Raw genomic sequence first — 24,965 nt, 5'->3', positions numbered from 1 at the left:
GTCCCAATTTCCCATGTTACATTTGTAATCTGGGCAGACTCTAACGCTTTCCGCACTTTCGTTCCCTGTATTGGCAATTTATGCTCTTTTTTTCTTTCTTCGCTCATCCATCTGTCTAGAGGTTGGTCCTGTTTGAGGGCAATGTTTTGTATCCAGAGTTATAAAAATTCATTATCTCCTTAAGAATCCAAGGATTTTTTTTTTTTTTTAAGAGAAAAGCTTTGTTTCAAGATCCTTTTCTATTCAGAGCAGACATCAGGGTAGACCTCAGAAAACCAGACCCACATTTTTAATTTAGGCGCCAGCACCTGTCAGCCGTGTGGCCTTGGACCCACCCCATAGGCCGGTCAGAGCTCTGACCTCAGTGGCTTTGAGGAGGTCACAGTAACTTCTGAGTCGGCTGAGCCACGAAGGGGTGCCCCACAAGTGTCCGGCCCAGCATCTGCTTGCGGTGGGCCCCCATGCTGCGGGTCGCCAGCAAAGGGGGATATTGGGAACAGCCCGGAGAGCACTGGTTCCTCCTCTCCCCGGGACTTCTTCTCCTCTGTCCCATGGCACTCGGTAAACGTTGATTTTTGCAGCGTTGCCCACATTGGACCACAGTTCCCTTGATCAGGCTGCAAACTTCCTCACCGTGGGAAGGGGTTTCCTCATCTTTTCTCCCTCGTGCCCATGTATATTTTAAGTGATCAAACCTACTTGAATGAACGAAGAACAGGGAATTAAGTAAACAACGGTACAACAGATCGGTGGCAGCCAAAGAGGATATCATTATAAGGGGCCCCCCAGCAACACGGAAGAATGGTTGACAAAATAGAATACGGCTGACGCTGGAACAAGTTGGGTGTGAACTGCACGGGTCCACTTCTACGTGGATGTTGTCAGTACGTACACACGTGGTACTGTAAATACAGTCCCTCTCCCTTATGATTTATTTATTTATTTGACAGAGAGAGAGACAGCCAGAGAGGGAATATAAGCAGGGGGAGTGGAGGAGGGAAAAGCAGGCTTCCCGCTGAGCAGGGAGCCTGACCTGGAGCTCGATCTGGGGACTCCAGGATCATGACCTGAGCCGAAGGCGGACGCTTAACTGACTGAGCCACCCAGGTGCTCCCCAGCCCCCTTTTTTAAGAAAGAGAGAGAGAGTCTTAAGCAGATACCATGCTCAGTACAAAGCCCAACACAGGGCTCGATCTTGTGACCCTGAGATCATGACCTGAGCTGAAATCAAGAGTTGGATGTTTAAGTGATTGAGCCACCCAGGCGTCCTTTCCTTATGATTTTTTTTTTAAGATTTTATTTATTCGATATAGAGAGAGAGATCACAAGTAGGCAGAGAGAGAGGAGGAAGCAGGCTCCCTGCTGAGTGGAGAGCCCGATGTGCAGCTCGATCCCAGGACCCTGAGATCATGACCTGAGCCTAAAGCAGAGGCTTTAACTCACTGAGCCACCCAGGCACCCCTCCTTATGATTTTCTTTCCTTTTTTTTTTTTTTTTAAGATTTTATTTATTTATTTGACAGAAATCACAAGTAGACTGAGAGGCAGGCAGAGAGAGAGAGGGAAGCAGGCTCCTTGCTGAGCAGAGAGCCCGATGCGGGACTCGATCCCAGGACCCTGAGATCATGACCCGAGCCGAAGGCCGCGGCTTAACCCACTGAGCCACCCAGGTGCCCCACCTCCTTATGATTATTTTAATGATGTTTTCTTTTTTATACTTATGTGACTGTAAGATTCAGTATAGTATTCATATAACATACAAAGTATGTTAATTGATTATTTCTCTTATTGGTAAGGCTTCCAGTCAACGGTAGGCTTGTGGTAGTAAGATTTGGGGGGAATCAAAGGTGATGCATAGATTTCTGACTCTGCAGGGCATTGATTGGCCGTGACCCCCATGTTTTTCAAGGCTCAACTGTACCTTTTATCTGCTTTTTGTATGAACGTGTGTATATGTGTACGTGTGATGTATTTATGTATGGAAGAAATGAAGAAAAAATCCAGAAGGAAAACAGCTCTGTGGCTTTTACCCTTTAACAAATAGCATTTGAGCAGGGGGAGGCTAGTATGGGAAGTGGTAAGGCCTCTGTGGCTGGAGGCTGTCAGGCGAAGGCTAAAATTCCTGGGCACAAATGCTTGTTGCAGCCTACGGCATGGAGTGTGGGATTCCTTCCTCTCCGTCACGGTTTACAGATTCCCAGGCTTCCCCCTCGCTGCCAGAGGAGCAGGGCAAGGACCATCCGGGAGCAGCTTCTTGTGTCTGTGCAAACTGAGGTGGGTGGGAACAGGCACAGTGCAGAGGGGGTGCTGGTGTGCCTGGGGGGCCGGGAGCCTCACTTCCCACCCCCCACCAGGAGGCTCCTCATTAATGCTGAAAGCCCCGCTCTGTGTGAAGCACACACAGTTCTTGGAACTGGTTTTTTTGTTTTTTTTAATGCAGAGAGTCAGTACGTCCCCCTTCCTGCCTTTTTCAGAGCTCTGTTCTGTGCCTCCCTGCTTCTCTTCCTCTTTCCTGAGTCCCCGGGCTCTGCCACGGGGTCCCCATCACTGTGTTGTAGTCTGTCTCTGCTTTCTGTGGCCCTTGTTGATCGTGAACTGGAACTCTGTGCGTGTGTGTTTCAAAGGGTTCAGTGAAAGAGACTCAGGAATCATTATTTATTAACTCAGGTCGCGAGACTTGGGTTTTGCCCCCCCCCCCCCCCAGCACTGTCACCAGCCTCAGCCAGGTCTGCGTCACTGGCTCCTGGGGTGGCAGGTGCCTTCTCTGTCACTAAGTTACGCAGCCTTCTGTTGTCACATCTGTGCTGGGTGCCCTGCCTCACAGCTGCTCATTCTGTCTTCAGTCACCTTTGTTACAAAGCTCTCCCGACAGTGTGTAAATCTCTGCCCTCCATAACCAGGCCTGACTTCTGCCCGCAGGGCCCTCTCCATCCTGTTTGATGACTCCCCAGAGAAGGGATCGGCCTGTTGCCTCTGAATCTTCTTGTCTTTAAGGTAAACCTCTCCAGTTCTGTGCTGTTTCCCATGTGGCGGGTTTTGGGGACTCTTTGTGATTGTGTTCCTGTTTATCTTTGGTGTGTAGTGTAGAGCCCTTCTGGAACTGTCTTCGTGAGCCCTCAGCGTCTGGGGAGGCCAGCCTGGCGTTGGCCCATTCCATTCCCATTTCTGTAAAACGTGGGGGAGTGACATCATCCTTGCCGAGGCTTGCTGCCTGAACATAGCCTGCGTGGGGGGCTCTGATTGCCCATCGGGGGCTCACGAGCCTGTCGCTCCTTAGGCTTGCTCACGCTCTAGAGGCACAGCAGACTCCAGAACTGTTCCGCCCAGAACTCGCGCAAACCAGGGCAAGTCCTCCAGCGTCCCGGGCTTCGCTTTTCCTCATCTGTAGTCAAAATTAATTTGAGGCGAAGAGGTAGTCAGGAGGTTGAACTGGCGTGAACTCGTGTTAGAAAAGCCCAGCTCTTTCTCCAGTGTCTCATTCCCTGTGACACTGCGGCCACACGCAGCATTCCTGACCCCAGATGTGGGGGTGGGGGTTCTCCACAGCAAGTAGTTCTATGGCACTGACTGGGTACCGTGCCCTACCGTTTAAGTCAGTTCTGACACTGCCCGGAGCTGGTGTCAGATTAAGGGCTCTGTCCCACAGGGCTGCTCCCCACAGTTCAGGTGGCAGCCACAAGTCTGGGTGCTTACCTGTGCTGCTGACCAATCAGCAGTAGATGGGGGTTCCCCACACACTCTCCTTGGGTTCAGTTAACTTGCTAGAGCAGCTCACACAGCTCAGGGTAGCACTTACATTTACCAGCTTATTAAAGGACACAGTAAAGGACACAAATGAACAAGTAGATAAGAAATAAATAAGCTGAGGTTTGGGAGAGGGCCTGGGCCCAGGAGCTTCTGTCCCTGTGGAGTTGGGGTGTGTTGCCCTCCCGGTATGTGGATGCATTCGCCAACCTGGATGCTCGCTGCACCCTGAATTGTCAGGGTCTTTGTAGAGGCCTCCTTGGTACGCACAACCAGTCATTAACTCCAGTTCCAACCCCTCTGCCCTCCCTAGAGAAGGGGACGGGCAGGGCTGGAAGTTCCAAGCTAATTGTGGCTTGGTCTTTCTGGTGACCATTTCCTATCCAGGAGCCCACCCAGAGCCACATTAGAACAAAAGATGCCCCTAGTGCTCTTATGACTTAAGAAATTACAGGAGGTTTAGGAGCTCTGTCCCAGCAACTAGGATCAGAGACCAATACATGTATTTTCTGTTATCTCACGGAACTCCTGTGAAGTATGCTGTGCCCATGTGTTGCCCTGTGCTAACTTTTAGTAGTGTTACTAAGTCTGCCCACAAAAAGCCCAGGAGTATTTGCCAAGGGTGTAGGGGAGCTCTGGGTCCGCCCCAGTTGGAGCTCAGGCCAGGGGTTGCAGCCCCAGAGGGGATGGTAAAAACCAGCCCACGTGGCTCTCGGTGCCAGCTGCACTTCCGGTGGTCTGCTGCTGTGAGGCTTGGTCAGCTCAAATTGTGCTGAGTGATGCTGGCTCTCCTGCCTGCTTCTTGCCAAGTCATGCTTTCACACATCCAGGGTTCCTGGCTCCCTTCCTCTTTTACATCATTGCATCAGACACAGTGTCAGTCATATGTCTCCGGATCACACCCACAGGCCCTGTTATGTAGGGGAGAGGTCATCGGCTGGGGCCATTTATTGTCTTCTGTGGAACATTGGCCTGGCATGTCCTGGGCTAGGATGCCTTGCTCATGGCCTTGTGATTGTACTGACATGGTAGATGGAGGCAGTTTCGTCCAGGTTCCCACCTATGACATAGTTGTAATCATGCCCACATCCCCGCCCACTTGTCCCTGGCTGCCGGGGCCCAAAAACCCCAGACATGTAGAGTCTTCCTGGGCCCTTTGCACATTGGTCTCAGTTATTTCAGGAGGCTCATCTCTTGCCGAACACCCTTGTACCCGCACGTACAAATGCATCCCATCATAGCACACTTGAGTCACACCAGATTCTATCACCTCTGCTCTTCCATAGTTCAGGCCTTTGCATGGGCTTCCCCTGACTCCTCTTATCTTCCTTATCTGGCTGGTGGACCCAGTCATTTTCCATGACTCAGCTCAGATGTTAGTCCCTGGGTGCCCTTCTCTGACTGTTTCCAACCATCTTGTCTTCCCCTTCCTCAGAGCCCGATTTTTCCCCAAGGCATCGTACCTGCTGGGACATGCCTGTGAATGACGACATGAGTTGGCACCCTCCATGCCCCCGCATGGTGGCTGTCTGACAAAAGAGAGCATGGAAATAAGATTCAGGCTCTAACAACACTATTCCTAGAATGTCTAGAATATGATCACAGATCACTCACCATACCAAAAACTAGGAGACTTTCAACTTGAATGAGAAAAAAAACAACACACACCAGCATCAAGATGTAAAGAAGAGCCAAACAGACATCTTAGAACTGAAAAATACCAAGTGAAAATTAAAAACTGTGTGGATGGCTTCATCATAGAATGATGAAGTCAGAGGACTTGAAGATAGAATCGCAGAATTACCCAGTCAATGGAGAGCAACAGTGAGAAGCTAGACAGAACGAAAAAAAAAAAAAAAGTGGACTGAGCCTCAGGGACTTGGGGGACCAGTCACAAAACACATTTATGTCATTGTGGTCCTGGGAAATGAGAAAGAGTGTGGGCTGAAAAGGCATTTATAGAAGAAACAATGGCTCTAAGTCCTCAAACCTACAGATTCAGGAAGCCAAAGAAACCCTAAAAGTCGTAACTCCAGTGATACCCATACCGGCTCTATCTTGGTTTGGAGCATAAACTTTGTGGGCACGCTAGCTAGAGAGGAATCTGGTCCATGGCTCTCTGGAGCACTGCTCTTTAGTGGCTGTCTTGGCTAGGGCCCTGTCCCTGGAGGATAAACTATCGGTTGCATGCAGCGTGGCTCCCTCGAGGGTTTTCCCTCATCTTGAAACCACTAATCGTTGGCAGAGGTTCGAGAACATGAGTAGGTGTTGTTCCCCACTGCACCTGGGAGTGGACGACACGAAGTGCCCATGACTGTTTACCACTGGGTGACTTGCATACTGCAGAGGCCACCCAAATCACTTGCTCAGGCTTCTTCCCTCCTTTTCTCTGTTTCCAGGGACCAGCTTACTCCAGTGTTGGGGCCCGGTTGTTTGATCGGTCTTGTTTACTGGTCAGGAATTGTGTACAGGGAGCCCCTGGGTGGCTCAGTCGGTTAAGCGTCTGCCTTCTGCTCAGGTCGTGATCCCAGGGTCCTGAGATCTAGGCGCGCACTGGGCTCCCTGCTCAGTAGGGAGCCTGCTTCTCCCTGTCCGTCTGCCTGCTTTTGCTTACTCTCTCTGTCAAATAAAATCTTAAAAAAAAAAAAAGGAGAAAAGAAAAAGAAATTGGACACAGTAAAGGCAAAGCCACAAGTACTTCCTAGAGGATCATCTTACCCTGCAGTGTTGTGAACCATCAGACGGAGAAAGGGCCCTTCTCCCTTGCTTCCCTTTTCAGAAGCTCCAGGTTGGGTTGCCCTTGGCCTGTGGCATCAGCTGTTGAACTTCAGGAGAAGTGGTATCTCTCTTAAATGCCTGCCTATTTATGTATGTCCTTTCCTGTATGGATAATCTTTTATGATAAAAATGAAAGCTCTATGTACAAACCTCACTTGTAATAAAAGGTCCGTTATGCTCTGGTCTATTTGGGGTTAGCAGGACCTCACTGGCTGGTTTTTTGATCTGCGCCCTTTTCCTGTGACTCATTTTCCAGATGAGCCCGTGAAAGCCTGCTGCCTGTAAGGGGTTCGCCTGGAGTCCCAGCTAGCTGGGGCGGCAGGGCCTGCTGTAGTTAAGAAATCGCTGTGTTTAATCATGTACGTTTCATTGTTGGTTTTGTTTTGCTTTCTGTTGTTGACACGTGTCACATTCGGCCCCCAAGAGCTCTGCACTGTTCAGTGTTCCTCCTTTTCACTAAATGTGGAAAGAAGAAACGGCCCACAGATTAAAGACCCTCTTAGGGCAGAAAGGGTGCACAGGGGCTCCCGAAGTCTCCTTGGAGTGTCTCTGGTAGACCCTCTTGCGGTCACCCTGCCGCATTCGATGTGGAGGGCACTCTTGGCTGGCAGGACGTCCAGAATGTTCTCATCAGAATAGTTCAGACAGCGGAGGAGAGTGATTTTATACCAGACTGGGCAGGGGTGCCTCGGGACGGACTCCCAGAGACTCCTAATTTATCAGCGCGGCCGAAGTGCCGTCTGTGAAACTCGGTGTGACGTTTATACCAGCTCGCGTGGCTTCCGGGTTTAATGTCCGATCGTGATGCCTTCCTCTGGATGACTTGTGTCTTTGCCAAGCTGGGTTTTCAGTGGTTGTTCGGACCTAACTACTCCGTAAATGGAGCTCTTAGGTATTCCCGTGGGCCTGGGGATACCAGAGACATTTTGCTGTGATGTCATGATGTCTCAGGGCTCCGGGCACTACGAAAGCTCGGCCCTGTCTGTCTTCATGGATTACCACACGGGCACATCACCAGCCCCAGGTGCAGGGGGCCCCCAGATTTCTCTTCAGCCTGCTTGTTTTGGGTTATCAGTTCATGCCAATTTTACACTCCGTGTGTGCTGACAGGTTCATGGACTCCTTCCATGGGAAGCTCCGTGGGGAGCTGTCAAGCCTCAGATGATGTGCTAAGCTCTGTGCCAGGAAAGTAGGACGGATGGGAGTGACGGTCGAGCCGAGGTCACAGACCTCCGGTCCAAAGCAGGAAGCAACGAGAGGAAAAGCAGCTCAGGCACATGTAAAGGCACTGGGGCAGGTGTGCAGAGGCTCAGGCTGGGGAGATGGGTGGGCGTCTGTGGGAGCTGCATTGTGGAAACAGTCGCTTGGTAAGAGAGTCATGGTTTAACAGCTTCTTCCCGGCTTCAGCCCTAGGCGCGCTGCTCCTGTGCTAGTACGGGAAGTGTCGGGTAAGGATTCTCCTCGACTTCCTGCTCGCCAGGCCTATCTTTCCACCGTGTGCCAGGCACAGAGGTACCTACGGTACTGTCCTTCGTTCAGGAGCTCAGAGCAGCGTGGGGGCGAGACCCGTGTCCAGTAAGTCATCCTACTTAGATGGGCACTGAACACAGAACCCCCCACCCCGGGAAGCTGGGGCCCCTTCCTAGTTTTCACTCGGCCGAGCCTTCCGTCCCCCACGGCAGAAGGAGGCCTCGATAAAATGGTCACCAGGTCCTTTCTACTGTTCCTCTGCATCTCTTGTCTGAAGTTTTATGCCTCGCAGTCAGAGCTGCTGGGGACCTTCTCAGTGCTCCTGAGACCCCCGAGTGCCGGCACTGTCGCTGTTCTGGTGGGACCTTAGGGCCGGAGCCCTGCCCTGGCTCACTGCAGGGAGTCGGCGTCCCAGCGGGCAGCACCTGGGCGTTTGCACAAGGGGCGAGAATGCGTGGGGGCCTTACTCTGAGCTTGAGGAGAGTCGCCCGGACGCTGACGGAAGCAGTAAGTGAGGGTAGCGGCGACACAGCCAGACTGAAGGAGAATGAATGTAGCCTCACACACTGTGGCAATGACGTCCCTGTGTTGTGCTTTGCGGGTTATAAAACCACTGGGTAATGTGTGTGCCGGGCGTTGCCAAGCCACCCCCTCTGGAATCACATGGTGATTTTTTCAACGAGTTGACGTTAGGTGTTCATCGTGTCAGGCTGTGAGCAGTGGAGTCCCTGCTCTTGTGGGGTGACCCTGCAGTCGGGGAGATGGCCAGCGGGAAGGACGCACGACACAGTGCCAGGTAGTGATCTGTGCTGGGAGGAGGCTCGGGGAGGGAGGACGAGACACTGTACTGAGGAAGAGTCCCTCTGGGGTGGTGACACACGAGCCGAGACCTGAATGAAGGGGAGAGAACCCTGCAGATAACTGAAGGAACAGAGTCTGGGCCATGGCATTAACATGTGCAAAGGCCCTGGGGCAGGAGCAGAGGCTGGAGGGGTAGCAGGGATGCCAGTGTGACTGGTGAGGAGTGAGGGAAGGTGAGGGACTGGACCCTATGGAGCCTAGAGGCCAGCTAAGGCCTTTAGATTTGGTGCTAAGTAGGACACGAAGCCATCTGAGGGTCTGCTTAGGGACATGATCTGGCTTACTTTTTAAAAAAGCTCTCTCCAGCTCCTCTTCGGAGCTGGCCCCTTAGGAGTCTGTGCAAGTGGCCTGGAAACAAATATGGGACGTGTGGGACTGTGTGGGTCCCCAGCCTTCCAGCACACCATCCCTGCAGGGACCCCCAAGGACCAGCTTTTCTGGGAGGTGTGGGCAGCTCGCGTATGTATCAGGAAATGATCATTGGTCATTTTGCTTCGTGGCCACAAGTCTCCCCTCAGTAAAGTAAGGGGGCTAGGTGACCGGGGCTGGACGGAGAAGGGTAATGGGACAGGGAGCAGACAGTGGCCAACTGCTGCTATGTGACGGATGGCAGCGGGCGCTCTCCTGTGTCGGCCGGGCCCCGAGGGTCTGCGTGGCATGACTCTGTGGGCCGGGCCCTCTCCCCCCATGGCTCTGTGAGAGCTTGACACACAGAGGCTTGTGGGTGTGCCAGACGACCCTGGCCAGCAGGAGGTGTGGTGTCCAGCAGGGCTGGACAGGAAGACATGCCAAACGAACACGGGCTAGATAATGCGACCTAAGTGCGCTCATCCTTAATTGTCGACAGCGGGCTCTAGAGGTAGATTTGTCCTGTAGCATCAGGGAGCAAGGAGAGTGCATTGAGATGATCACGGGGACTCCGCTGTTCGAAAAGCACCTTGGGCAAATGAGAAAGCAGAGAGCCAAGCTTGGGGGTCTGCTCCAAGCGGGCCGATGCCCCACGGGCCCTAGGAGGGCAGAGCTGGTGCCTGGGGCCCGCAGATGCGAGGGCAGCTGTGGGGAGCCGGCCCTGGTGTCTCCCAGAGGCAGAGACAGTGAGCAGAGGTGAGCGTGAGGCTGTCTCCCAGGCCTGAGCTGCTGAGGCAGGACTGAGGCTTTCCCCACTGAGCCTGGGAGCCGTGTCTGTGGGGGAGACAGCCAGTTTGGTAACCGTGGGGATTGCAAAATGGAGTGATGTGCGCCCCGGGGCTGAGGCCAGCCGTGCCCAGTGCAGAAGTGCACTGCTGGGCTCGGGGTACTCCCCACCGACCTGCGCGGACTCAGATCTGCTTCCTGGCCAGGTGTCAGTGGTGGACGCCTTGGCTAGGCATCTGTCAAGGGAACGAACAAGGTTAGGGTGCAGGGGGTCCTCAGTGGTTCCCCAGGACTCCCTGAACTCAGAAAAGCTCTTTTACCCCCGTTACGGTGTATTATGGCAGGATACAGACCGAACCCAGCAAAGGGAGAGGCTCCTCAGGACTGAGTCCAGGAGAAACCAGGCACGAGCTTCCCGCTGTCCCTGGCCACTGGAGTCACGGGGGCTCAGCGCTCCCAGCAACCGTGCCTGGCCACACGTATAAAGGGTTACTCACCATGGGAGTTCACGGGTGCCTTGGTGTGCAAGTCTTGTGCTGGGAGTTAGCCTTGGAGGCATGGAGCTCCGTGTCTCTAACCTTATCTGCTCAGGCTCCAGCACCCCAGACGTCACACCCATGTGATGGGATTCAGAGCCCTTCGGGTTCATCCCGAATGACAGGATTGGAGTAAATCAGCCACGTGGCCTACGGTCTCAGGTGTACAGGGACACTCCGCAGGCAGCATATTTCCAGCTCAGAAGGGATTTCCCAGGAGCCATCCAAGGGCCAGTCCTGAAGGCCTTGGAAAGGGGCAGGGTTTGGAGCAGCCCAGGCCTGTCGCATAGCCGGAGGAAAGATTGCCTCTGAGTGGCCCCCGCTCTCGTGTGGAACCAACCCTTCCAAGCCCTTATTGGGCTGGAGGGTGCTCGGTGGTACTGGAAATCTGTGGCTTCCGTTCTCTGTGTTTGCAGGGGCCCAGTCCCTGCTCCAGCGGTAGGACCCCCGTGGACACCACAGGGCTGTTTGCTACTTGAGTTTCAGTCCGAGGCTGTAGCTGTGTCTCGGAGGGGCCAGAGGCCATGTGTGGGGCCAGCAGCTCCTGCCCCTGGTGCTGCCCCCATCTTGGGACCTACAGACCCAAAATGAAGCTTCTGGGGCTCAGGATGCTCCCCAACAGGCCTCAGGCAGACCCTGCTTCTCCCCACTGACCCCTGTCCTTTCTTGCTGCAGTTTCCTGTCAACATGGGGGACTCCAGCATGGACGCCAGCGCCACCGTGTCGGAGACCGTGGCCGAAGAAGTGTCTTTTCTCAGCACGACAGACATGATTCTGTTTTCCCTCATTGTGGGCCTCATGACCTACTGGTTCCTCTTCAGAAAGAAAAAAGATGAAATCCCGGAGTTCACCAAAATTCAACCAATGTAAGTGACCCTACTCAGGATCCTTCTCTCGGCCCTCCAGAGCCCGTCCGTGGGTCCCGGCGGGGCCCTGTCTGCGGGCCCGGGGCAGGAGGGAGCCAGGCGAGAGGTGCGAGCTTCCTTGCAGCATTTTGGGTCGAGTTGCGCGGGTGGTGCCTTACTGGTGGCCTGGGCTTGGGCTCTCTCTTAACCCCTTGTGTGTCCACAGCGCGTGGGGGCTCACGAGGTTCTTTTGGGTCTGTTTCTTGTTCTCCTTTCTCGATGGAACCTCCCAGGGACCAGTTCCACGGGTAGCTCATCGGAGGCTCGGCGGCATGAAAGGTCGTCAGAGCTACAGCCGGCACCCAATTAATATTTCCCTCCAAGGCCCGTGGTCTTGTCGCAGGAAGCGATGGGATGGGGAGGGGCCGCTTGCACGGGGCCACACATGGAGATGCAGACAGTTGCCTTTCGGTCCCATGGCTTTGCTGACGTGGGCAGGATCGCGCTTCAGCCCTCAAGCTTAGCGCTCTGGGCGGGGGGGGGGGGGGGGGCGCGGACGGCAGCGGAGGAGAACTGTTTTTTGCCTCTTCTCGAGACCCACACTGACCATTTCTGTGCCCGGATGTGTCGGGAGTTGTCTCCCAGCCGGGACACCGCCGGCTGTGCTTGCCTGGAGTTACCGTGGGTTCCCCCAAGCACCCCATCTCAGACACCAGTCGCACGTCCCAGCGTCACCAGCTATGAAGCAGAAGTTGTCAGAACTCCCCACCCCACCCCCGCCCCACCCCAGGTTTGAGTCATTGGCTTACGTGGCTCTTAGAGTTCAGGAGAGCAGTTTCCTTACTAGGTTACAGGTTTATCATTAAGGATGTAAGTCAGAACAGCCAGAGTGAAGAGGTGCGTTGGTGGGGGGCTGTGAGGCTTCCTGCCCTTGCTGGGGGTGCCACCCTCCCAGCACCCCCAAGGAAGTGCTCAGCACCCTAAACCAGAGCTCTCCAAACCCCGTCCCCTTGGGTTTGAATGGAGGCGTCCTTGCCTCCGTGCAGGTGTGACTGATGAAATCCTTTGCCCTGGGGACTCGCTGACCTTCTGCTCCTCTCCCCTCCCTGGAGGTCAGCAGCGGGCCTGAAAGTTCAAGCCCTCTGATCACGTGCTTGGGTCGCCTGCCAACCGGCCCATCCTTAGGGGCTTTCCAGAAATGGCTTTCTTACCATAAACTCTGGTGTGGCTGAAGGGGCCGGTTCTGAGGGACAGAGACGCCTTTGTCGCTCTTGTCACTTAGCGAAGGCGAGGGTTTTAGGAGTCCTGTGCCAGAGAGGGTCCAAAGACCAAACACGTAGTTATTATAAGTCGTGATGTCACAGACAGTGTCCCGCTCGATTTTATTCGTAACAGTGTTTTCTTTTTGCTTTACTGATTTTCTTTTTCAACCTTCCATAAAGCTGCCTTGGAAAAAGGTTTAAGTAAAAAGGCAGATTCGTTGAAAGCAAGTATTAAGGAAGAGTGCAGCTGGTTTTTGGATTTAGAAAAATGACAGTGTGACAAAGATGAAACCACTGTCCCCCCAAGGCTGAATTCCAAATCATTCCTGTAACCAGGTCGCTTTGTCACGCTGGCTGTTGCCTGTGTTTTACCCAGACTCCAACCCAAGGGGCCTGCGGGCAGCTTTGGGGGCCCAAGGCGGACGGTTGCTGAGCTGAGACACAGACCCAGGCCTGCCCTCAGGGGGTGCCCTGAGTCCTGCCCAGAGCCAGTCTCGGGTTTAGGCCGTGGGTCCGCACTCCGGCCAGATTACCCAGGTTGGGTGCTCCGGGTCCCACAGGCTCCTCATTCCCTGTTCCAGTCCTGACTGTTGCCTCTCCTGGAAAAGTTACGGTTCAGACATCAGAGCCGGTGCTTAGAGAACACAGTCCTCGTACTACGGACAGGACAATAGTTTTCCATTTTTAGACTCTTAAGCGAAGATCTCCCGAGGCCCCACTCTGCCCCTGGTAGCCACGAAAGCCGCGAACAAAATAGGGGAAGCCCCTGCATTTATCAGGCTCCCAGTCTGTCGCTGGGCGGGGCCTGGGCCGAGATGCTTCCTTTGCCCTGCCTCAGTTTCCCCATCTGCCAAATGGAGGCAATGACCCCATCCGCTGGGGCTTACGTGGGCGTTAGGTGATGTCACCTGGTGTGTTCCTGGTGCTGGTGGCTGCAGCGTGTCAGAGTGTATTTTGTGCCGAGCCCTGCGTGGGGCACTGCAAGGACACAAGAAGGTGGCATTGGCATGGAAGAAAATGTGTGTCAGGACCTCAGGGGGTGCTCTGTGGAAACGCTTTAGGAAATGCCCTCGTGTGCATTGTCCAATCAGGGTATCTGCCACGGCCCCACGAGCCAGGCAGGCTCCAGGAATTCCAAGAGGGACCTGCAAGGTATGCTTAGGGAGGTGGGGTTGAGCGGTTCTAGAAGGTGCTGTCATGCCCCGAGGCTTGGAGGGCTTTGCCTGCAGAGGGCCAGACCAGCCAGCGAGTAGGACTCCAGCCTCTTGCGTGGTGACTGGCCCACGTGCCTTCCTGACGTGGAAGGTATTTTTGGGGAGAAAATGCGTGGTAAGGGACCAGTGACCAGGTCCCCGTTTCCAGTCGCCCTGAGTTTGTTGGTCTGTAAAGTGGAGATGTCCCCTGCACAGTTGGGCCCCAGGAGAGGACGTGCATGTACCACGGGAGGACGTGCATGTGCCACGGGAGCACTTGAGGCCACCGTCCTCCCGGCACCACTCTGGCCTTGCAAAACGAGCCTGACATAAAACTGCTAGGTCAGGGGCGCTGGTGGCTTGTCGAGTCTGTCTCTTTGCCGGGATGGGAAACCGGGCGTCCCTCCTTATGACGGTGAGGTTCTGGCTTCTCTGCGGCGTGTCTGCCGCTGCACAGCACCTCTTGTCGCTAACTGTACTGTGAGGAAGCCGCCTGGGGCTGGCTCGCGCAGGCCCTCTGCGGGGGACCCCTTCCCAATGCAGGGGTCTGGGCGACGAAGGTTCGAGTTCTGCCTCTACTTCCTAGTAGTCGTGCGATGCTTCCCGTGACTTAACCTTTCCGAGTCCTTGCCCTTCCTTCCTTGTCTCCTGGACGGCAAACTGAGCCACTCTAATCACGCGACTCTCGGGCACGGGTTAGCGCTTCGGCCAGGTGCAGATGGCCGTGACCCCGTCCCCAGATGGCGTGTGTCATTATCTTTATCCCTCCTGTTAGTACCCTGTCGAGTCTCACCAGAGCCCTTTAAGGGCTCACCCCACTTTGCAGATGAGCATACCGAGACTCAGGTCCTTGGGACCAAGGACCCAGGTCACCTGACCTACAGGGAGCAGAGCCGGCAGTCAGGCCAGACCTGCAGACTCCAAAGGCCACGCTGTTTGCCACAATGCCCTCGGCCTCTTAAGGTGGCACCAGTGCCCTGTTTCACACCTGAGAAAACACACTCCGAGCGGTCACTCGGCTGGCCCCCAGGGACACAAGCCTGGCCCTCCTGCTGTAAAGCCTGCACCTCTGTCCCTGACCACTTCGGTCCCCAGCTAGCACACGCGGTCTCCGCTGCAGCACAGAGCCTCAGGGGCCACCGGTTCAGTGGGGAGTCTCAGGGCTTAGTGTGGGGACTGTGCGTGGCCCTGGGCTGCGTGACTAGCATGGGGTGGGGCCGGGGCGTGGACGAGGCAGGCAGAGCTGACCGGCAGGGCTACCCATGGGCTGCGTGGGGGGTGGACGAGGGTGGATGAGGGGCTGTCGGGAGGCGGGTGGAGGGGGCGCTCCAGGAAGCGGGCCTGAGAGAGATGGGGAGGCCAGGGAAGGGAGTCCTGGGGCTCACACGGCGAAGGCACGGTCGATGGGACGTGGGGGCCTGGGTGTGAAGAGCCGGGAAGGCGCGGGGGAGTCGGCGCCAGGCAGCCGCTCAGGGCAGGCTTGGGGATTGGGGAAACTGAGGAAGCCTCTGGGAGGAACGAGGCGGGGCAAGGGAGCCGAGCAAAACCCAAAGTTATGAGATCTGGATCCTTTGCAAGCAGTGGGGGATGGCACGACCAGACAAGAGGGAGGCCAGGCTGCTAGAAGGAAGACCTTTTTTTTTTTTTTTGGTCTTTTGTTTTTTGTGTTAAAGCCGGGAGAGAGCTACGGTTAGGTCTCTAACCACACTCTCTAACCGCCCCTTTGTCTAGTGCCCTTGGCCCTTGGGGGGCGGGCAATGAGGAGCAGGAGACCAGGGAGGTCAGAGGGAAAGTCGGTTCCGGAAGGGCTGCCTTGTTTCTGCGGGTCACCTTGCTGCCGGAGTGTATTTAACTCACGCGTGCTTTGACGGACGAGTCACCAGAATGGCCCCCGCGTCGTCTGTGTCAGAGCACCCACTCTGCGGCGGGAGTGGTGTTCTTCGGTCTCGATTTGGTTTTCCGTCCTGTGAATTACCATAATCTCTTCATTCTGATGACTGACTTTCCGAGGCTTTCCGGTCGGGAGGACAGTTACCAACAGCACTGCCGTGAACATTCTAGTAGGTGCGTTTGGTTGCCGAACGGACGTTGCTCTGTTCCGTGTGTGCCGTGATGTGGAGCTGGCGAGTTGTGGGGAAGGTTTAATCCAGCTCTAGTGGGTCCTGCTAAGCGGTGTGCCAGCGTGTTTGTCCTGGTGTCCGGCCCGCCGCCGGCACGTCCCGTCCTCACACGTGCTTTTGTCACCTTTCTTCTTGTGGCCATTCCAACAGGCATGTGGAGGCACCCTGTCTCGACCGGCATTTCTCTGAAGACCCATGACCTTGTCGTATGTTTTACGGGCCATTTAGAAACCTGGGGTGAAGGGCCTTTCCAGACTTTGCCCATCATCTCCCAGTGGGTTGTTGGCCCAGCCGGTTTGTCGGGGTTCTTTATGTTCTAGATACGGGGCCTTCGTTAGCGGGACAGATGGTAAACGCTGCCTCCTTACCCTCTTACGCATGTCTTCGGACGGTCAGAAGTGCTTGACTTACACTTAGTCCCATTCCTCAACCTTTTGGTTGACCTTAAACCTTCACGGCTGATGTTTTTCTGCCCAGGTTAACTTATCCCACGGTCATAAAGATGTTCTTTTTACGTTTTTTTTTTTTCCTGAAAGCTTCCGTGATGGGGTGGAGGCGGGTGGGAGGGATGGGGTGGCCGGGTGATGGACCCTGGGAGGGTGTGTGCCATGGTGAGCGCTGTGCGGTGTGTGAGCCTGATGATTCACACACCTGTACCCCCGGGGCAAATACTACATTCTATGTTAGTAAAAAAAATTTGTATGTACTGCATACAGTTGGATCACTGGTTTTAGCCTATTATTTAAAAAAATAAAAGCTTGGTCATCTCTAAAAAAAAAAAAAAAAAAAACTTCCTTGAGGGGCACCTTTTAGGATTCTTAGGATGGCTCAGTCGTTTAAGCATCTGACTGTTGGTTTCGGCTCAGGCCATGATCTGTGGGTCCTGAGATCAAGCTCCACACCCAGCTTCTCCCTCTGCCCCTCCCCCTGCTTGTGCACTCTCTTTCTCGCTCTAAAATAAATAAATAAATACATTTTTTTTAAATAAAAAAGCTTCCTTCAGTGTAGCTTTTATTTATTTATTTTGAAGATTTTGTCCATTTATTTGAGAGGAAGAGAGGGAGAGAAACCACAAGCAGGGAGAAAGGCAGGGAGAGAAGCAGACTCCCGGCCGAGCAGGGAGCCCCGTGGGAGGTTCGAGGCTCGGTCCCAGGACCCCGAGATCATGACCTGAGCCAAAGGCTGGTGCTGAACCAACTGAGCCACCCACGTGCCCCTCTGGTATAGCTTTTGAACTTCGACCTGCATCCAGCTGACGGTGACTTGGTATCGGCTGGGTGTGTGTGGCACTTGAGGTTCTTTCTGTCCCTCGTGGGCGTCCATCCACAGCACCCAGCACCAGCTACTGAAAAAGGCCCTTGTCTTCCCGTCGTCCTTCAGCATCAGTGTTGACATCAGTCAGATACCCATGACTGACCTGTGAAATGCCGGTCAGTTTCTGGACTGTTCTGTCCCTTTGATGCGCTTTTTTGTCCCTTCGGCAACACCGCACTGTTCTGTTTTCTGTGATTTTGAAGTCACTCTTGACTTGTATCTGGCAAGTCACATCCAGCTTTGTTCTTTAAGGAATCTCTTGGCTTCTTTGGGCCCCTGACATGTGGGGCATCTGGCATGTGGAGCCTTTAGTCGGGATCGGCTCGCGTGTATAAATTAACTGGCGCCTTATACTATGGAGTCTCCTGGTCCACAAACATGGTTGTATGCCCTGGGGAGGCCTTTCGAACCGTTTGTAGTAGCAATTAAAGGCTTGTTAAGGAGAGCGGCGCATCCTTCTAATGATGCTGGTGGTAACTCCGACCCGCTCCCACTTTGTCCTCAGCCTCCACCCGGCTCGTGCTCCGGCACAGAACGTTCCAGGGTGGCTCCTGGTCAGAGACCACTGGGTATGATGGTTCCCGCAGGAGTCTGAAGCCCCAGGGTTCCCCACCGACCCCACTTTGCCTACCCATGGAACACAGCACTCTGCGTGGGGCACCTGTCTTGTCGGTTGGCCATTTGTTTTTCTGCCTGCCCTGGGGCAGTGAGAGCCTCTCACCCGCGTGGGACCCTCGTGTGGGACTTTCAGAGAACAGCGGTTACTAGCGCTAAGTCTGTTCCTGGTGCGGACTGGCCTAGAGGCTGGCCTTGGCTTGCCTGGGGGTTTTAGATCTTGGAATTAGAACATTGTTTTAAATTAGAACATTTGGGGCATCTGGCTGGCTCAGTCAGTTAAGTGTCTGACTCTTGATTTCGGCTCAGGTCAAGATCTTGGGATCATGAGATCAAGCCCTACATCGGACTCCATGCTGAGTGTGGAGCCTGCTTAAGAGTCTCTCTCTCCCTGTCTCTCTACCCCCCCCCCAAAAAAAATAAATAAAAAATAAATTAGAACATTGAAAAGGCTGGCACATAAAACCCAGACTTACAGCTTCTCTTAGAAAAAGAAAACCATCAGAGGAGCGGTGGAGCTGAACGGGATCACCCTTGTAGGGGGTCTGTACCCCGCCCAGGCCGCTGGGCTCTTCTTCTGCTCTGTTGGAGGTGATGGGCACTGCGGAGCCCCCACACGTACCTCGGCTTCATGCCTGGCGCCCCAGAGAGCTTTAAAGAAAAACAAAGCTTTTTATTGTGGAGCCTTTCAAACAAACCCCAACGCACAGAGAGCACAGAAGAGCGAGCGCCAGCGCCGGTGGCGGGCGGAAACAGCTCTCCAGCCAGCCGGAGCCGTGTCCCCCCTCCCTGTGGCTCCTGGCTTGTCTGAGAGCCATCGTATTTCAGGAGCAGCCCTGCCATCCGGGTGAAATCTGAAAAAAGGAATGATTTCATAGCAGATCACAGAGATCTTCCCTATGAGATGATGTGAAATGTGAAAATAGTCCTTCCTTCTAAAATCCGAGGGCCCTGGGACGCCTGGGTGGCTCAGTTGGTTAAGCAGCTGCCTTCGGCTCAGGTCATGGTCCCAGCGTCCTGGGATCGAGTCCCACATCGGGCTCCTTGGGGGAGCCTGCTTCTCCCTCTGCCTCTGCCTGCCACTCTGTCTGCCTGTGCTCGCTCTCTCTCCCTTTCTCCCTCTGATAAATAAATTAAAAAAAAAAAAAATCTTAAAAAAAATAAAATAAAATCCGAGGGCCCTCCTGTCTGCATGCAGCTCGGGGCTGCCCTCACAGCCAGGAAAGCCAGCCCCAAGCTCCTGGATCCCCAGACCCTCAGGAGCACATGTTTATAGTTCCTGATTAACAGATGGATTTTTTTTTAACACTTTTTTAAAAAAAATTCAGGATCTAAGCAAAACGGCAGTTGATAATTAGATCTTATAAGTCCCTCTCCTGGGGGTTCAGGTACGTTGGGCTATCATCTGCCTGCAGCAAAACACGCCATTTTAAAGTTTACGGTTCAGGACTCCAGGGTGGCTCAGCCGGTGACACGTCCGACCCTTGATCTCGGCTTCTGGCTTGATCTCAGGGTTGTGAGTTCAAACCCTGTGCTGGGCTCCATGGGGGCCACGGAGCCTACTTAAAAAAAAAAAAAAACAGTCCGGTTTGATGAGTTCTGCCAGAGGTATGGCTGTAGAACCAGTGTCACAGTCAAGACAGAAAACATTCCTCCGTTCCTCAAATTCCCTGTGACCCTGTGCAGTGAACACCCACCCACCCCCACGAGTGACCGACCGCAATCTTATTTCTGTCCCTGTAGTTTTTGCCTTTTCCCGGATGTCCTGCGAATGGAATGACGTAGCTACGGCCTTTCACGCCTGCCTCCTCCTCCTCAGCGTGGCAGGAAGTCTCGTCCCGGACGGGCTACCCTCCATCCCTCGTGTCTCTCCGCAGCGGTTTTGTTCCAGAGACCAGACCGTTTGTTTCGGTTTCCCACAGTCTGGGTTTTGCTGATGGCATCCCACTGGGGCTTGCTTCTGAAAAGCCACAAAGGAGCTCATTTTCCAGCGTGACCTTCGTCTCGGGGCTTGCTCTCGACCGAAGGGCCGGGAAGGCTGGGAGTCGAGGCTGACAGCGTCGTGTCCGTCCGTGTAAAGTAGTTTTCCACGCCCAACTCGGGGTCACTCTCTCTAGAGAGACGTGCTGGGCTCTGGCGGACGTGAACACAGGAGCACACACGAGCGGGACGAGGCGGCAGGTGCAGGGGGGAGGCCTCTGAACGCAGCAGGGCGCGTCGAGCAGAAGCGTGAGCAGGAGCTCAGGGCGAGCACGGGCGGGACGGCTCTGGGAGGGGCGTCCCCAGGCGAGGTCACCAAGGGAGTTGGTTGTCAGGAAGGGAGTTGAGGGTCACTGAGGGAAATGGGGGCCCTGACCCGGAGGTCTGCAGGGCTGGAGGGGTGAAGCCGGCATGCTGCCCCATGCTGTGGGGAGAGCAGGCCAGCGGGGCCACGCGTGGCCGGTGGGGAGTCCCGATCCGCGTGATGGTGACTCCCGCCGAAGGCTGAATGGGAGGCTGTCCCTGAGGGAGACAGCAGCCCCTTAGAGCCTCAGAGCGCCCCATGTGATGAGGCCTGAGGATCCCTGAAGACCCCTGGGAAGGGCTGTGAAGGGCTTGCGGAGCCTGTCTGGGGATTCCTGTGAGCGGTGCTCAGCCCCGCAGGCTGGGGGGAGGCACAGCCTGCTCTGCTGGTGGGCGGTCGTGGCCTGCCACGGCTCTGGGCTCTCATGGCCTGGAGCTGGCTTCCTGCTCCCCTCCGGCCCCATCCTTGCCTGAGAAATGGGCATAGAAGTCCTTGCCCACTTGGCAGGGTGGGGGAGTTAAAAGAAATAGGATGTAGAGCCCCTTGAGTACTAGCTGGCATACGGTAGGCACTCAGTACGTCCGAGTGCCCATTCTCTGTTTTGGCTTTGACCCGTGCCCCCCCACAGGCCTCTGGCCGGCGGCCGCGGCAGGGAGCACCATCTGCACTGGGTGCACCCCTGCGGGTCTGTTCTTGTTTCCTTAGGCGAGGGAGCTGATGGGTCGCGTGGAAGCCCCAGCAAGTCACTCTGTTTCCACCCAGGGTAGCTCTCGCTTTCAGCCCCGGGGCCCGGGCACTGCTCTGCCCACGGCTGAGATGCTGGGCCCGCGTCGTGGAGCCCGTGCCAGCCAGCCTGCCCCCGGCTCTGCCCGCCACGGCGCGGCTCCGTGCTCACCCGTCTCTGGTCGCGGGCGCCTCGGCCCCGGGGAGTGGAGAACCTGCCCCCACGCCGGCTCTGGAGGGCAGCCGGTCCCCAGCAGCTGCCCCCCCACCCCGTGTCGCCAAGGGCAGGGAGGTCTCAGCAGGAATCCGTGCCCCGAGAGAATCACATTTGAGCTTGGGAGTGTGGCGACCTCCTCCGCGTGCTGCCGGGACTGGAGACGAAGTGACTCACGGGGACAGCGGGCTTCATCTCCTTCCAAGTGACTCAGTGCCTTCGCCCTCCCCGCCCTTTGTCCTCCCCCAACGGCGCCCTGCAGCTGACTTCTGGGGCCCAAACCAGAGAGACTCCTGCTCCCAATTTAGGAGTGGAAAGCCCTTATTGGACCCGTGTGGTCTCTGGGCTCCGAGCCTGGGCCAGTCCGCTGACTCTCTGTACTCCGGGGGCCTCTGCAGGGCCGCCCCTTGGGGGAAGCCGTCTCGGCAGTGGATGGGGGCCCGCCGTGCGGGGTGCCTGCCCTGGGTGATATGGGCCCGGCGCTGGGGGCTCCGTGGGCCACAGTTCTTTTGTGGCGAGGAAGACAGGAACCAGAGCTAATTTAATACGATCCTGACGTGCCCCGGCAGCGGGATCGATGCGGCTTCCTTTGTGCAGTCGGCCTCGCCATAGCAACGTGCACAGCCGCCTTCTAGGGTCCAGAAGGGCTGTGTTCAGCCTTAGGATTTGCTTTTTTTTTATTTGGAAAAGGGGGAGGAAGTAGGGCTCCGATATAAACAGTTACCAAGGAGACCCGAGTCGGGGTTGGAAAGGTTTTCTCCTTCCCTCGGTCCATACAGAAGGGGGGGTTGCCCCAACGCAGGGGATCACGGGAGGTCCTGGGCTGGAGTGGCGAGTCCGCCCCGGGGGGACGGGTGCAGGCAGGGGCTCGGCAGAGGCTCCGGCGGGGCTGGGGTGCCCGGGGCACTCCCCGAGGTCACGGCCCGTCTGCCGGCCCCGCCAGCACTGCGGAGGGATGGACAGAGCCCGCGTTCCTGGCCGCTGGCTCCCTGCCCGTTTCCGGGAGCCGGCCGGAACCTGCCTTCTCCCTTAAGTCCTGGGGTCGGAAGAGAAGCCATGGGGTGCACGTACTCCTCTCCGCGGGACGAGCCCACCCTGAGAAGGTTAGTTTCGGACGTGTCCCCGCAGCAGCCCACACCGATGCCCCTCGGGAAGGGCCCCTGCCTGGGCAGGCTCGCCGTGGAGGCATGAGGGGGCGCCCTGTGGAGCTGACCAGCAGAGTTGGGTGGTCCCCGGGGGGCTCATCCGGTTCGTGGGACCCCCAGTCTCTTGGGTTCTGGTTTGCAAGCTGCATTCTCTGCTTCCAAAGGAAGAGATTTGGGCTGGAAACCAGGAAGGCCCCGGTCGCGGGCTCCCCGGCCTGGGAAAGAGCAGGATCCAGGTGCACCGGCCGGAGGGGAGTCGTCCGGCAGGGTCGGGCCAGTCGAGGGCACTCAGGTGTGGCCCCACGTGGACAGCTGGTGAGCTCTGCCACCCTGAGCCTAGCAGCCAGGCTTGGCGGGGCAGGGATGGGGGCAGGTTCTGCTGCTCCACGAGGCCACATGTAGCCTGTGGGAGCATCAGCAAACGGCATCAAGTCGTGTCGGGGCGGTGCCAGGAGGCGCGGGGTCGTCCTGAGTCTCCTCGGCTTTCTCCTTCTCCCCATGCAGCACGGTCCACCCCACATCTCTGGAAGCCACCCCCGGAGCCCAGGGGAGAGGGTCCGGGCTGAAGCTACTGAAGGAGCCCCAGCTGGCCTCCAGAGGTGCTCGTGCTTCTAGAGAGAACGTCCTTCTCCCCGGAGGGCAGGCCCGTCTTGCACGTCCTTGAATGTTCCCAGCAGGCCCTGCTCCGGCCCCCGTCCCGGCCCCCACTTTCCGAGCAGCCGGCCTGGAATTCCCGCCCCACGCCTGTGTCTGGAGGCCACACACCCTGGGGCAGAGGCCAGGCACCCCAGGGCGTCCAGAGCTCAGCTCCGCCCACCCCCTCCCCACCCCCCGCTGCGTGGGCCTCATCCAAGAGCCCGTCGGCAGCCAGTTTCTGTGGCTTTCCCTTGGGAGCCGTTTTCTGTCTCTGAGAATAGAACCCAGTTCTTCTGGGAGGCCTTTGCGGGTGTCTTGGGATGCCCTCTGGGTGGACGGTCTGGTCTACCCGGGCCGCTGGGCGTCTTTGAAGTCCCAGGGTGACCCAGATGGCTCTCTCCTGGGCAGTACCCTCTTTGTCCTTGAGGGTTAACCAGACTCCAGATGGCATACAAGGCCAGGGAGGGGAGGCCGCAGAAACCAAGGCACGGTGTTTTCAGTAAGAGGAGTCTGAGGCTTGCGAGGCCACCGCTTGTCCGTCGCAGGCCCACTTGGTGGCAGGTCCGGAATCCATGGGGGCTGCGTCCTCCCATCCTCCAAGATTGCCCGTGGAGGCTGGCGCTGGCACTCCTGGCATGGCAGGGGGTACCCCTCATGCCTCCCACGGGCAAGTCTCACGTCCCCCTTCCTCAGACGGAACCACGGTCCTTGAGAAGCGACAGGAGTTGGCTTTTCTGCCGATGTCGAAGCCTGGAGGGTGTCCGGTGGGTCGGGAGCCCTCCAGCCACCTTCTCAGGCCCGACGGCCCCAGAGGCCGTGCTCGGTGCCAGGCTTGGGGCTGAGCGCAGAGGCCCAAGCAGCTGCCCCCCGAGCCGCAGATGGAGCGATGGGTCGGGGACACGGAGTCCCGGGCCCGGATGGAAGCCTGTGCCACGCTGAAGGTGGTGACAGACAACCTTCCCACGTGAGGAGCCGGGAGGGGTGCCCTGAGGAGGAGATGGTGTGCTGTGTCGGAAGGGATACGCCGGAGTTCATGGGACGGAGAGCGTTGTGGGCGGAGGCACCAGGCAGCTATGAGCCGGAGGTCAGCGTGGCCCAGGGCATCTGGAAGGTGCGAGGCACGCCCCGCCCCCGAGGGCTCTGTAGCTTCTCTGCTTCGGTCTCTGCTTGGGGCCTCGCTGTTCTGGTCATCGCTGTCGATCTGTCTCCACGCATGTTTCTAAACCTACGCTGCGGTTTTCATTTTCTCGGTGCAGAAACATTTCGTGCTCGCTGTAGGGAAGAGGGGTGGGGGCTTGGGCTTAGAAGTCAGCCAAGGAAGGAAACAAAGACAGTCGCTCCGCCCTGGGACAGAACCGTTCTCCGCGGGCTCGCCTGTGCTTTCCAGACCTTCGTCTTCTAGTCAAAATGGGATCGCGCCCCCTGCCTTACTCTGTAACCCGCGATGTCCGCTTAGCGGCGGGTCACGAGTCTCCTTCCCCACTGGTGGGTGGGGACTGTGCTCCCCTGTCCTGCCTCTCCCTAATTCTTAGACGTTGGAGTTGTGTCCCCCCCACTTTTATAACTGTAAAGTATATTCGTGATACACTTTATTATTATGTTATTATTATTACAATACGAAATTATAATACGAAAAACCAAAATTGGAAACAGCATAGGCACCACCTGCCTCGTGTTCGAATCCCGCAATTTCCCCTCTCAGGGTGCTGGGGTTGTTCTCTGGAGGCCGTTTCTGGGAGGAATTAGCAGTGTGCTTTCCGTTTTTCAAGGACACAGACTCTTGTTTTGATCTATGGGTCGCGCCTCCTACCCCAGACCGTGTGGTGGTCTGCGGCTGGGGGGAGGTGGGGGAGTGGGGGGCACCGTTGAGGGGCTGCTTTTTAGATGTCAGCTAAGTACATTTCATTTGTTTTCGTTTGTTGGTTCACACCTTGTGAACTTCGCCGTTCTGACCATTTGTTAAGAAGTACAGATCAGTGGCTCTCGGGCGGCTGTGGCCACGTACAGAGGGAAGCCACGTGTGGTTCCGTCCCTGCGCTGCTCTCCCCGGCTCATCACAGTGTGTCCCTCGCCGAAGCGTCCGTTCACGCTC

The 24,965-nt window shown here is 56.2% G+C and overlaps 1 protein-coding gene across 4 annotated transcripts in view; it reads left to right on the top strand.

Moving 5' to 3' along the window:
- LOC132026605 (NADPH--cytochrome P450 reductase) overlaps positions 1-24,965 on the top strand; it is a 59,968-nt gene that overhangs the window by 21,916 nt on the left and 13,087 nt on the right. For 2 of the 4 annotated variants that reach the window (XM_059414659.1, XM_059414660.1), the window contains exon 2: positions 11,198-11,388. In XM_059414659.1, coding sequence (XP_059270642.1) covers positions 11,210-11,388 — 179 coding nt within the window. In that variant the 5' untranslated portion in view covers positions 11,198-11,209. Of the gene's footprint in view, positions 1-2,923; positions 2,994-11,197; positions 11,389-22,133; positions 22,196-24,965 lie in introns of those variants that run through there. The other 2 variants (XM_059414657.1, XM_059414658.1) reach the window with 2 other exon arrangements.

The sequence above is a fragment of the Mustela nigripes genome, chromosome 11, assembly GCF_022355385.1.
Source record: "Mustela nigripes isolate SB6536 chromosome 11, MUSNIG.SB6536, whole genome shotgun sequence".
In the NCBI taxonomy this organism is placed as follows: Eukaryota; Metazoa; Chordata; class Mammalia; order Carnivora; family Mustelidae; genus Mustela; species Mustela nigripes.
The sequence above is the reverse complement of the archived record's forward strand: the minus strand, read 5'-3'. Positions and strand labels throughout refer to the sequence as shown.